This window comes from Nothobranchius furzeri, chromosome 12 (assembly GCF_043380555.1).
Source record: "Nothobranchius furzeri strain GRZ-AD chromosome 12, NfurGRZ-RIMD1, whole genome shotgun sequence".
Classification (NCBI taxonomy): domain Eukaryota; kingdom Metazoa; phylum Chordata; class Actinopteri; order Cyprinodontiformes; family Nothobranchiidae; genus Nothobranchius; species Nothobranchius furzeri.
In genome coordinates, this window is record NC_091752.1 from 14,016,073 (window position 1) to 14,030,061 (window position 13,989).

At 44.3% G+C, this 13,989-nt stretch overlaps 1 protein-coding gene across 1 annotated transcript in view; it reads left to right on the plus strand.

Annotated features, from left to right (window-relative positions):
- Nucleotides 1-10,029, plus strand: part of btaf1 (BTAF1 RNA polymerase II, B-TFIID transcription factor-associated) — a 122,178-nt gene extending 112,149 nt beyond the window's left edge. Inside the window, exons 35-38 of the mRNA XM_054738604.2 lie at nucleotides 1,963-2,174; nucleotides 2,252-2,411; nucleotides 2,509-2,679; nucleotides 9,444-10,029. Of these exons, the coding sequence (XP_054594579.2) occupies nucleotides 1,963-2,174; nucleotides 2,252-2,411; nucleotides 2,509-2,679; nucleotides 9,444-9,593 (693 nt within the window). The 3' untranslated portion in view covers nucleotides 9,594-10,029. The remainder of the gene's footprint in view (nucleotides 1-1,962; nucleotides 2,175-2,251; nucleotides 2,412-2,508; nucleotides 2,680-9,443) is intronic.
- The last annotated feature ends 3,960 nt before the right edge of the window (nucleotides 10,030-13,989 follow it).

Genomic DNA, 13,989 nt, shown 5'->3' on the forward strand with positions numbered 1-13,989 from the left:
AATGGCCGTGTTCGAGTTGAGCTGCACCTCGCCTGGAAAACAGACGAGAGCAGACGGAAGCAGCGGGGAGTGGCTGAAAGCCGGCGTTTAACGCCGGGGACACACCGGCCGCGGAAGCGCCGAGAAGCGAATTGCTCACGAAATTCGGCCGCTGCTCGCCACTCCTCAGTTCAGATCAGACGCGCCCCATTCGAGGCGTGCCTCGGCTCAGCTGTAGTTTTTCTTTTAACTACTTGGTGTCCTCCATTTCCTCTCTATCTTTTCTCAGCTCTTTTCCTCTACGCGAGCGAGAGAGAGAGAGAGAGAGAAAGACTATGGTGTGAACCAGTTGTGTCTGCCAGTTGAATCTCTTGGATTTCCCTGCATGTGTAGCTCGGGGGTGACGGTGGCTGAAGCATTCACACGTGTTCAATTGTAATTCTGGTGCCTGTTAGCAGCTGAAACACATCCTCACGTGCTTGTGGATATCATATATTGTATATGAAAACATGACTGTAATAATAAGTAAAGGTAATCAGCTGTAGCTTCAGTGTGCTCATAGGAAACGTGACAAAAGAAAACAAAACACATTTCTCTTTATGGCCTATATAGTTGTCATAATCAACGTAACGTGATTTACAGAATACATGTGACCAACTAACATTTCATGTTCTACCACCGGATGTTTGGATCAAAATATGAACCAATCAGATCTTAGATCAGGTGAGAGCCAGGCGTTTCCCGTCATCCTCTAGGTTTTGCAGCCGAGGGAGAGAAACTGCAGCGCCTTGCTCCAAAATCTGCGGCCGCCTTGATCTCACAAGGTTATCGTTGTCTACGTATGCTTGACGTCAGAGCAAGTCGGCGTCAAGTCGGAATCAAATCTAACCGGCATGCACTGCTCGCCGATCACCGCTGGTCTAATCTGCGCAGAAATGGCTCATCTCGAACACAGCCAATGGCTCGAGTACAGCAAAGCGGAGTTGGTGATGTACTGCGTTGTATGCTGGAAGTATGCAACGACAAAATCGTGTTTTGTTGAGGGAACAAACAAATTCAAACTTGAATACGTTATTATGTTTGTGAACGTGTACAAAATAAAGGTTTATTACATTTAAAACGGTTCAGTTGTTATTTTGACTCGTTTTGGCAGCTGACCAGCGGGGCCGGTAGATTCTTGGCAGGGCCGGTAAATATTCAGAGTTACTGGCCCGGCTGGCCGGTTGGTTGTGAAGTTAATGTCCACCCCTGCTCTCACTCCATCCTGTTGGCCAGGTTAGCATTCCTAGGGGTATCTGGCACGTTGCTTCAGTGGTTTCACTCATATCTATCTGATAGGACTAACTCCATTCAAATCTAGACTTTTACCTCGTCTCCATCTGTAGTGTCTACTGGGGTTCTTCAAGGTTCTGTACTCGTCCCTCTTCTTTTCATAGTCTTATCTGCTTCCCCTAGGGGCCATCTTTAGGAAATTCAACTAAGATTCATTTTTACACTGATGATACCCAGCTCTATGTTTCTATCTCTCCGTCTGATTCTCTTCCACCTCCCCATCAATGAATGTTTGACAGAAATCAGGTCCTGGCTTTTCAAAAACCTCCTCCAACTTTACCCTAAGAAAACTGAGGTGCTTCTCGTGGGTACAAATTTGGCTCTGGGGAAGGCTGGCAGCTTCTCTCTAGCCCAGGGGTGTCAAACTCAAATTTACACTGGGCCGAAATGAAAATCTGGGACAAAGTTGCGGGCCAAACTTAATATTTTTTGAAAAAGTGTGACTGTGACCCAGTGGTTGTGTTATGCTGGTTGTTTTTAATTTGTTGGTTTCATTGTGTTTTACTGGTGTAGTTCATGGTGAATTCTTCAGTGTACTGTGACCGTGGGTGTAAGAAAGGTGCCTGAAATAAAATGTATTATTATAAAAACAAGCGGTGCTGACCACTGTTGTGATACGTTTTGGGGTTCTTACTCATCCTTGTTCTCCAGCTGCTGTTGGATTGTGGTCTTGGAAATGGTGGAGGACCAGAGGGGACCACCGAGGCAGTCGTGGCCCAGCACCGCGTGCTCATCTTCTGTCAGCTGAAAAGTATGTTGGATATCGTGGAGCATGATCTGCTCAAACCCAAACTGCCTACAGTAACTTACCTGAGACTAGATGGCAGTGTTCCAGCTGGACAGCGCCACTCCATCGTCTCCAGGTCAGAAGATGGATCTTTATAGTCACCTAGCAAAACCTGCTGTGCCTGATGTCATGATCTCATCTTTACTACCTCAGGTTTAATAATGATCCCTCCATCGATGTGCTGCTGCTCACCACCCACGTTGGAGGTCTAGGCTTGAACCTCACAGGAGCTGACACCGTGGTGTTTGTAGAGCATGATTGGAACCCCATGAGAGACCTGCAGGCTATGGATCGGGCTCACAGGATAGGGCAGGTGAATTATATAACCCAGCTGATTTAGTTGGGATGAATGATGCAAACTGTTGATGATGCTGACCTGTGGCTCGCGTTGCTCCTTAACCTGTTTGCAGAAACGAGTGGTGAATGTCTACAGGCTGATCACACGAGGAACGTTGGAGGAGAAGATCATGGGGCTGCAGAAGTTCAAGATGAGCATCGCTAACACTGTCATTAACCAGGAGAACACCAGCCTGCAGAGCATGGGCACAGACCAGCTGCTCAACCTCTTCACTCTCGACAAGGTGAGCTTCCCACAGGTGCTTCAAATCCTGGAAAATCTTGAATTTCAATGTAGTGTTTGGATTTTTCCTAACGTGCTAGGGTTAACCCAGAAAAGCTCCTCAAGCTCTGCTGCCTGTTGGCGTATTGCGGACCGTGGGACATAAATACTCTTCAGCAGGGATGTAAATTTTCCAGTTTTGGTGGATTTCCAAAACTTTCTAGTGATTGGGGTCACCCATGTGATCGATGTAAATTTGATGAGAATTTTGCTTTGTGAAAATAAATATCAACTTTCAAGCCCCAGACAGAGACCTACGGTCATAGGCGGAAATCCTGGAGGGGACAGCATAACTTTATGTCCCAGGACACAATCGATCAAAATCTAAACCACTAAACAATGCTTTGTTAATCATCCAAAGATCATGATCCCCTCTCCTATTCCTCTAATTGTTACGTCCCAAACAAGCCTGTTGGATCGTTTTGCTGCTCCCAGAGCTGAGCGGCAGCAGGTAGAGTGACACAGCAAGCTGGGTGCTGCTGAAGCAGTAAGTTAATCACCACTAATAGTTAATCCTAATAGTACTAAATGTCTTTTTTCTGGGCAAAAATTTGGTACTTTCCCAGTAAAATGTCCCTGTTAACCTCTTGAACCCAAAGCTATTTTTCAGAGATTTTCTTGAAAAAGACGTGCCATGTTACGCCCCCTCTCTGCAGGTCTAGGATGATGAGGGGACTAACACAAGAAAATAGGCGTAAAGGTGTGTGTGAGGATAAAGGACGAGGAGGTTAGAGTAAAAACAAAAGGATTTATTAACATAAGGTGTCCGTGGGTAAACGGCATAAAATAAGGCTTAGTAATAATAAACTAAAACATAAGCAGTCTCACTGCTTATGAAAAAGGCTTTCTGCCAAAACGCAAAATATCCCCGGCTCAAAAGTCCTATGGGGATAAAAAGAAAAACACCACGAAGGCTTAACCCTTAACAAGGTGTGTGAAAACACACTCAGAAGGTACCCAGGCTAAACCTAAACACAAATGAGCGAGGGAGGATCTCAGGCTACTCCAGGATCTCTATCAACAACCTTAAACCCAGCAGGAACGGTGTAAACAGCCTTAAACCCGACTGGTAACGGTCGCTAAAGTGTCCGTGAGCTAAAGGAGAATCTCTGGCTACTCCAGGATCTCCTCGATGTCTGCTGCGTTCCTCCTTTTAAAGAGCTGGGAGCTGCTTGATCGCTGATGAAGATCAGCTGCTGTCTCTGCTGGCGTGCCTCTCTCCGAGGTCCTGAAAGGGCACTGGAGCGCTGGAGAGTGTGAGCTGGCCGCTCCTGGCGCTGTCCCTGGTGCTGGATCCCGTGCAGCGGGGACAAAAGGCTCAGGCTAGGATGAGAGGACGGACCGAGGGGACGAGGGTCGTCACATGCCAAAAGTGAATCGAGTATATCTCATTAACTGTGTAACGGAACGGAATGACTTATTCTTCCCTTCTTTACTCAAGACTAGTCTGCCTGAGATATAACCAGAGGAGGAAAGTAACGGATTACATTTACTCACTTTGCTGTAATTGAGTAGCTTTTTTGTATATTTATACTTTTTAAGTCGTTTTTAAAAGCTGTACTTTTACTTTTACTTGAGTAAGTTTTTAAAAAAGAATTGTAATTTGCTACATTTTAAATCATGTCCGTTACTGAGTAAAAATAAATTATAGGCTTAATAAATTAAAGATATTGCATGTAGCAGCGTCGGAACAGAGAGACACCTGCATGAGCACGGCGTCTAAACCGTGGGGGGTGTGAGTGTGGCGACGGTGGCACAGGAGTTAAGTGCTCGCCCCGTAATCGGAAGGTTGCTGGTTCGAGTCCCACTCAGTCTGTCGCTGTCGTTGTGTCCTTGGGCAAGACACTTAACCCACGTTGCCTGCTGGTGGTGGTTAGAGGGACCGTTGACGTCAGTGCTCGGCAGCCTCGCCTCTGTCAGTGTGCCCCAGGGCAGCTGTGGCTACATTGTAGCTCATCCCCACCAGTGTGTGAATGGGTGAATGACTGATTGTGTTGTAAAGCGCCTTGGGGGGTTCTAGGACTCTAGAAGGCGCTATATCAAATACAGGCCATTTACACTTTTGCTCTAAAACATCAATTCAGTCCCTGTGATCCACTCGCTGTTAACCTCCTCTCTCCCTCCTCTCCTGTGGGTTGGAACCCGCACCTTCGCGCACCGGTGTGACGTCATAAGAATTCTGCTCGGTTCGGTAGCCGGACTCGGTTCCGTGCTTGAAGTGTGTTTCTCTACCGCTCCGCACGGCAGCGGCAAAATAACGTTTAGCGCTCATAACCAGCGGATTCTCAGCACTTTGCTCATAAAACAGAAGACCTGCAGGCCTCTGTGAGTTAAAACATCCTGATACTGTTCAGGTGTAGACATTGTGCTCCATCCCTGTGTTTGAACTCAGAAGATGCTTCTTGATGCCACAGATATGTGATGATTTAGCTTGTTTATTTATTTTAGTCCAGAATAAGAGATTAAATTATTACAAAAGCAGTCCAGTGTAGTTAAATTAGTCATGGTGTGTGTGTGTGTGTGTGTGTGTGTGTGTGTGTGTGTGTGTGTGTGTGTGTGTGTGTGTGTGTGTGTGTGTGTGTGTTTTACACATATAGGACTGCATGAGACAGCGTGTTTCATCAAATCCATGCATTCTATTTCTTGGCTGAAATAATGGCTCAGGAAAATAACATATTTCATAAATAATGACGTCTCTACAGTGTTTATGATAATATTGTATCTTATATTGTAGCTATCTTTGGTCTGGGAGGTGTAACATATCATGATACAAGCCTTTTAAAAAAATGTTAAAGTGTTACAAGAGGAGATGAATGCATGAATTTAAAGTTCATGTTTGGAGACCAACCTTCACAGTTTGGAGGCTCACGCTGGTGAGGAGACACCGTTAGTTCTAGTAACACCTGGGCTCCCAAGGCCTGTTCTGAGAGGATGGACGTTACGGGACCCTTAAGGATTCCAGTTGGATGATTGGAGGATTATTTAGGAGGATTGGAATGAACAAACTGATTTCAGTGGTGAAGGGTTAAATGAGTGAGTGAACCCACTACCAAGGATGAACTCTGCTAACTTTAAAAATCAGCTGCTCTAAATAAGCATGAAGGTCAGAGAGGAGCTCTAGGATGGACATGGATAAAGGAACTGTAATGTAGAGGTAAAGTAGGGCAGGGCCAACGTTAGCAGCTGTCATACGGTCCATCTGAAATGTTTGACTGCATTAGGCTTGTTATGTGACGGTTAGAGCACAGTCTCATGTTAGAGTTTTGTCATGAGAACAATGAGATACCTCACATACTGATGGCATCTTTTTTCAAAATAAAGAATAATTTTAATCACAACTGAAACAAGCCTAGAAAAACCTCGTCCAATCAATGTGCACGTCCTGTTCTCACTGACACAAATCCTTCCATCAAACTGATGGAAGGATTATGTGTTTATGTGATTATGTGTTATGTGTTTACTGTATACCTAAAAAACTTTCCGTGGAGTTAACATTTCACTCCAAAGTTTAAAAAGAGCGTGTTGTGAACTGGTGTTGTGGTTTTGCACTGATGTAACCATCTTTACGCCAACAAAAATGTACCCAATGTAACTAAATGTAGCTAAGTAACTTTTACTTTGAGTACATTTTACTTACGATACTTTTTACTTTTACTTGAGTAAAAGGTTGGTTCTGATTTAACATCACACGTCATCCATTCACCTTCCCATCCATTTTAGTTACACTATACATTTAGTTTTAAAGTCAGTCCAGTTAATTTGTTAGTAATAAAATTCTTAACTTTTAAACTTGACTCTTTCTATTCTGTTGAGACTAAATTCCGATGCCATTCAGGACCTTTTGGGACTGTGCCGACGCTAATGTGTAAGCGCCATTTTACTGTCTGGATGAGGAAACGGACGCAATGGGAGTCTGCCTGCATGATTTTTGTCCAGGTGATTCTCCACTGTGAGATCCTCTCCCACTTGGTTCATGCAGTGTTAATTATGACAGGAAATTTTAATTTTATTTTAGTCTTAGTCTTTTGGCAAAAAATTTATTTTAGTCTTAGTCCTATTTTAGTCATTAGATTTATTTTAGTTTTAGTCCCATTTTAGTCGATGAAAATAAAAAGTAATTGTAGTCAATAAAAATAAGCAATTTTAGTCAACAAAATACATATATTTTTTCTAATGAAGTAATTTCCTACTTTTGTATAGAGCACGGAAAACTAGTAGTGTAATTTAATACACAGGGTCCAAACTCTTAACCGCCACTGATCAGATATAGCACACACAGCTAAGAACATAGAATATTTGAATAAAAAAAAAACACTTCACATGTTTAACACTTACGTGTTTAATAAAAAACAAAAAGTACGCTGGGAATTACAAAGGTGCTCTTTTTAGCAATTGCACAACAAGCATTTTTCAAACTAGCATGCAGAAATACTCAAAAGTAAAACTTCCTCCTTTGAGGGCATGCATTTTTCCAGAAACTTCTCACAATAAAATGGTTAACACCCCAAAATAAGCACAGTACAGGACCTGTAAGCTGTCAGTTACGGGTGCCTTTTTGGTATTTAACACATACAAAAGACGCACCGGGTTATTAAACTTACCGGTCAAACACCTGTGCGGGCTCGGGACTCGGAACACATCAGTGCAAACCAGACATTGTGAAAATTATAAACAGCCAAAAGCATGCTTCACTTTACTGGTCTAGTCCTGGTTCAGAGCGCACGTGCACTTCCTCATTGCGCAAAAACGAACGTGTGTGCATGATTGCGCATGCGCCGTTAGCGGTTCTGGTACTTTTTGGGTCGCAGCCGCTCGCTGCACCGCTTCAACTGTGCAATTGTGAGCTCGCACGGACTTCTGGCGTGTTTGATATTTTGCTCGTCCCTCGTGAGGGTATCGCACTCCGTGCGAGCTCACGATTGCACAGTTGAAGCGGTGCAGCGAGCGGCTGCGACCCAAAAAGTACCAGAACCGCTAACGGCGCATGCGCAATCATGCATCAACACCACTCGCCCGCTATTTCCCTAATAACACACGTTGTTCGTTTTTATTTCTACACGTTTTTTTTTACTCACAAAGATTGTCAAGAAAGCGTGTTTGTCGTGTTCATGTCAAATTAAACTGATCACAAAACACAGATTTACTTTATTTCGTTTTCCTCATCCAACCCCCATAAATCCCTGTGTGTCCTCCTGCAGCACTCCTGAAGAACAGGCAAGACAAAAAAGTCTGACGTGTTGAGTAAAAACTGCTATTTTTAGCATATTTTTAGGTCCGACGTGTTGCTACCAGACGTACAGTGTGAGCAGTCAGGTCGCATCCGAGAACTCCGTACATCTCTGAGCAAACATGGAGAAGTTGATTTTTTATTATGGTAGGCCCAGCGTCACCTCTAACTAAATCGGACTCTGATTGGTTCTCTTCTCACCTAGTCCTGCCTGTTCAATTTGTTGATTGGTCCTTTTATTTGCGTCATGCATCTTTCCTGTCTTCTGATTAGATATTCATCATCGTGGATTTTCATCTCGTCTCTCATTCGTTGACTAAAAGTTTCAATCAATTTAATTACCGTCTTCGGCTTTTTCCAAGCTTTTATTTTGAATTTTTGTTTCATTTTCTCCTGTAAATATATTTTCGTGACCAAAAAAAAGATGAAAATATTTTGTCAACAAAATTAACACTGGGTTCATGCCCCTGCTGCCTGGGCCCCACTGATCTGCACACCCGCTCAAACCTCTTCTTCAGTCTGCCGATTTCTCTCCTTCCCTCGGGTCTTGCCTAGTCGGGTCTTTGGAAAAATCCCAAACCATCTCTCCCGATGGCCAATGTTCCCACCAGTTCCTTCTGCCTGAGGTGATTACTGGACTACTGTAATGAATTACAGTAATCTGGGGCAGTAGCAGCTCAGCAGGTTGAGCGGGTTGTCCAGTAATCGGAAGGTTGCAGGTTCGATCCCAGCTCCGGACAAAGAATTCTGCTGTTGTGTCCTTGGGCAAGACACTTAAACCTCTTGCCTGCTGGTGGTGGTTAGAGGGACCGGTGGTGCCTGTGCTCGGCAGCCTCGCCTTTGTCAGTGCGCTCCAGGGCAGCTGTGGCCACAATGTAGCTCATCACCACCAGTGTGTGAATGTGTGTGTGAATGGATGAATGATACACTGTAGTGGAAAACGCTTTGGAGTCCTTACTCTGAGAGGCGCTATACAAGTGCGGGTCATTTATCATTTATAATCTATTCCTTAGGTAAAAAATGCATGAACTCGTTTTTTAGCATCACTCCTGGAAAGAATGCTTCTAATCTTCACACATAATTTATTTTCAGTTAAGCTGAAGTACCACATATGTGTGATTCAGGGTGTAAGGCAAAGAGGACCAGAAAATAACTTTTATAGTCCCGTTTACGGACCCATGAGCCAACTGGAGGGGGATGAGCCTTAGGCTCCCATGCTCAGGTGCATCAACAAGGGCTGCATGCTGCTTCTGCAGCTCTTCATGCTAGTTCAGTAAAAGGGCTTCCAGTAAATGGGATGCTGCCATTTTAACGGCTTTAACAGATCCTTGCAGTGGTTCCTCGTATAGCTCAGTGATAGTTGAGTCCAAGTTTAAACTCATAAATGTTACAGCAAGAGTCTGTTTCCAAACAAACCTCTAGCTTACGAGTCATCCTTCTCCCTGTCTGAGTAGGAGTTTTTTCAGCTAAACTTTTTCATTTATTACTTTTGTTTTCAGGAGGAAAAGTGTGAGAAAGGTGAGCAGTCGTCGTCCACCTCGGGGAAGTCGTCCATAAAGTCTGTTCTGGACAGTCTGGGAGAGCTGTGGGACCAGCAGCAGTACGACACGGAGTACAACCTGGACAGCTTCATCAACTCTCTGGAGTAGAACTGAACCATGTGCAGGTCAAGCAAGGCCTGGCCCCGGTCTGGGCTGTTGATGAAGATCTCAGCTCTGTCAGCAACAGGGAGAACGTTGTTGCAACATTCTCTTTCTTCTCTGGACCTTCCACACGTCAAGAGGAAAATGACCAGTGTTGGTTTGCATCATGTCCAGCAGGTGCTGATCCTCCTCCACAGCCCAGCTCAACAGTGTTGGGACAACCCCACTCAGCCCTGAAGTCTTAATGGGGAAGATGAAACGTTTTTGTATGACAAAGGGAACCTGGGAGTGAAAAACCGTAGATCTGTTCTCCGATCTCCTGCAGGAGAACTCTGGAACGTTTTCTCAGATGTTTTAAGGGATTTCTAGGCTTGTACATATTTCTGTAATTGCTTCTTTTTGTTTGATTGTGGAACCGAAATAAATTCTACATAACTTTAAATTGTTCTTATTTAGGCTGAGAAACGTGGTGGCCAGTAGGTGGCGTGTTTGTCCACCAGTATACTGTCAAAGGCAGCTAAACAAAAATCGGTTGTTTTATTAAAGCTCAACGGAACCCAACAACACGTGATGCCATTTTACATCTGAACCTAAAGGTCCTGAGTGACACAAACAGCGTTTCCATGGCAATGGTTAAGAAGGAGCACCAGAACCGCCTCTTACAGGTGGGATCAGGGTAGGTGTGTGGCACTTCTTGGCTAAGAAAATGAAGAAATATTAAGACTGTTTTAAATAGCACCTCAAGAAAAAAATCAAAAGCGCGTCACAACCGAGCTTTTTTATTTTATTATTAAAAATGTGTGAAAGGGACAAGTTAAAATTGCAGAGGAATAATTAAAATAAATAAAAGGTAAACACAGGATCCTGAAAAAGAACTGGTGGAAACGGCAGAATGAAAAGAGACCAGTGATGAAGAGATGGTCCCACCTTACCTGAACAGGTGAGTTTAAAGGAGACCACGGAGTCCACTGATCTCAGTCAAGCTTGGGGAGAGGTCCAGAGTCTGGGGGCCACAGCAGCATATGATCTGTCACCTTTGACCTTTAGCCTGGTGCTGCACAACCAGTAGGCTTTGGTCGCTGGAGCTCATGGACCTGCTGGGGGTGTAGGGACTGAGAAGATCACTGACGTATGATGGTGCTTGTCCATGTAAGGCCCTATAGACCAGACCAATCGAGGACGTTCTTTTAGAGACTGATTAAAGCAAATGAGAAACAGTCCTTGATTCAATCAGGTTTTAGTTCCAGTGTTGCAATATGAGAATGTGGAATCGGTTACACAGAGCGTCAGCATCTCAGGAGTGATTGCTTACCAGCAGTGAGGTCACAATATTGTTATACCCTTGCTGTCACCCCCCTTTCCCCCTGAGCCCCTCTCCAAGGAAGAGAGCAAAGGATTTCAAGGGGGACTTATCTAGAAACGAATGGTTGAGTTGGACATCTGGACTCATATCCTGGGGCAGTGCTTCTGAAAGTTGCAGTGCTTAATATGCGCTGCGCTCCAGCAGCAATGAGTTGAAATCACCGGGGCATAGATTATGAACTCAGCTGAAAAGTACATGAAGTACCAGAGAATATGGGCGGATTTAAACGATTGCAAACAAACTACTTTGTTTTGGTGGAGCGGTTTTGTGAATATAACAGGGGTCGCGCGCAGGACGCAGCTGGAGTGTTTGAGCCATTACCGCTGCGTCCTCTCTGCTCATAGAATGCCCGCAAAGCTGAGTCCATAAATAACGTAATAAATGTAGATACTGGATCTTTTTTCAGGCTTCCCGCAATTTGAATTTTTAGGAAACCCACATCTTGATTCTGGGTTCAAAAATGCACTATAATTACCACGTTACTGACAATTGTACCGAGTAAATATCACCATTTTCTTTCCCTGTAATGCCTTACATTACCACATTACAGCAAAAAGCAATGCATTACAGTAATTAATTACTTTTGTATGGCGTTACGCCCAACACTGTCAACGAATGGCTGTCATCCACTTGTGATAAGGGGAGCACCCCATATTTTGACCAGTTCAACTTGTTCTGTGATCACAAGCACTTTTTTCAGCCTGATGGAATTTGTTTGAATAAATCTGGAGTTAAACTTTTCACCTCAAACCTAGCACACATGCTCCATGTTTCTACTTCCCCCAACAGGCAAAGGCATGAGAAACACATTCAACAGTCAGCACCATCTTCCTACTCTCATGAACCGCCACGTCACACCAGCAAAGCTACATCTGCTGATAATACACTGAATGTTCCCAAACATGAAGATAACTAACAGCCTCACAGCTCTACTCCCTCCTCCCCCCTCTGCTTGCCGGGGCCACCATGAGTCCTTATCCATCTGTGAGACGAGTCAGATTTCCACCTCCCTATCCACCTAATCTCATTAAATCAACTAACACAACTAGACCCAGTACACAGCCACACAGCAACAACCTGGCCAGAATGCCAACGTTCACCCTAAAACACTGAATGACATAGTAAAGACCCTAAATTCATCTACCTGCTGTCTGGACAGCCTGCCTACAAAACTTCTTTAAAATGTTTTTAGTTGCCTAAAAGCTGAGGTACTGGAAACTGTTAACTGATCTTTAACATCAGGGGCCTCATTTATCAAGCTTGCTTACGCACAAAACGGGGTCGGAAAACTGCGTAAGCAACTTTCCATGCAAACTTTGGGATTTATGAAAGAAAACCTAGAGAAAAAATGTGTGCAACTTTAAGTTGACTAAAGACCTGGTTTACACAAATGTTGGACATGGAGAGCACCTGCAGTGCTGCTGCTGAGAAGATACAATTATGAAATCCTGCAACATTATCACTTGTACCGCTTCGTTTTCACACAGAACAAGACCCCCCCCCCCCCCCCCCCCCCCACACACACACACACACACACACACACAGCCTGAAGCGCAGAATACAAAATGCAGATTATCAGCAGGGGGACAGATTGAGACAGAATGTCATGCGTCTGTGACAGTGTGTGTGTCCTGTCATTGTGACCCGACTGATCATGCGCCCTGGTTACTTGTACAAGGGAGATCTCTGTTTGCCTGTCTGGTTAGCGCACGTGACTTTCACCCAGGAGTTTGGGGATCGAATCCCGATTGGACCATTTTTTTTATATCCGCCACAGATCTCTCTGAAGAATTCACAACATTGACGGCTTCAGCAATGCTGTGCCACTCCATGGATTTTCTCTTATTTGTTTAGCAAAAGTACTTCCTTTTATTTCTCCACCTCACCCACAGGTACCTCAATATATTCTTCTGTGAAATTGTGCTTCCTTGATCTGCCTTGATCTACGGTCGCCATGTCATTGGCGGAGTTCTGCAACAAGCCGGCTTATGTATATGCATGAGATCCACAAGGCACTTTGCATTGACTATTTATGGCAGTAAGTGGGCGTGGTGAGGGCGGGATGTGACTAAAATGCAGCTGAGAAACATTCTCGTTAGTCTCCGATTTATGAAGCGGAGATTGAGTGCAGCTGTGCGTACTCCATGTTTGATAGATCACAAAACTACTTGTCGTACGTACATTTTTTTGATGAGCTTAAGTACGGTTTTAGTAAGGATTCTACGCAATGTTTGACAAATGAGACCCCAGGTCTTTTCCCTAAACCACTGAAAACTGCTGCTGTTTCTAAAGAAGAGGAAACTAAATCCTCAGTGTTGAACACCTACCGACCGATCTCTAATCTCCCTCTGATGGAACAATCATTGAAAAACGGTAATGATCCAAATAGACAACTGTTTAGAGTCAAATAACATTATGGACGGTCTTCAGTCAGGCTTTAGACAGCACCACAGCACTGAGACTGCACTGATCAAGGTAATAAACGACATTCGTCTCAACACTGATTCAGGTAAAGCATCTGTCCTGATGATGCTTGATCTCAGTGCACCTTTTGATACTGTGGACCACAACATCCTTCTGGACAGACTCACAAACTGGGTGGGACTATCAGACACAGTGCTTGGCTGGTTCCAGTTCTATCTCAAAGACCGGTTCTATGTTGTCTCTATTAGGGACTACCAATCAAAGCGGATCACCATGACATGTGGGGTCCCCCAAGGACTCAGACCACTACTCTAGAACTCTACTCTACTCTAGAACCACTACTCTTTCATCTCTATATGCTCTCCCAGGGTCAGGTCATACTTAATAACATCATAGCTATGCTGATGACACCCAGATCTACCTAGCCCTATCACCTAGTGACTGTCGTCCACTGGACTCACTCTGTCAGTGCCTAGAGCAAGTAAACGACTGGATGCAGTCAAACTTCCTTCAGCTAAACAAAGATAAGACTAAAGTTATTGTCTTTGGCAACAAGAAGGATAGAATGGATGTTATTGCTCAGCTAGACTCCAGGGGAATAAAGACAAAGACCAA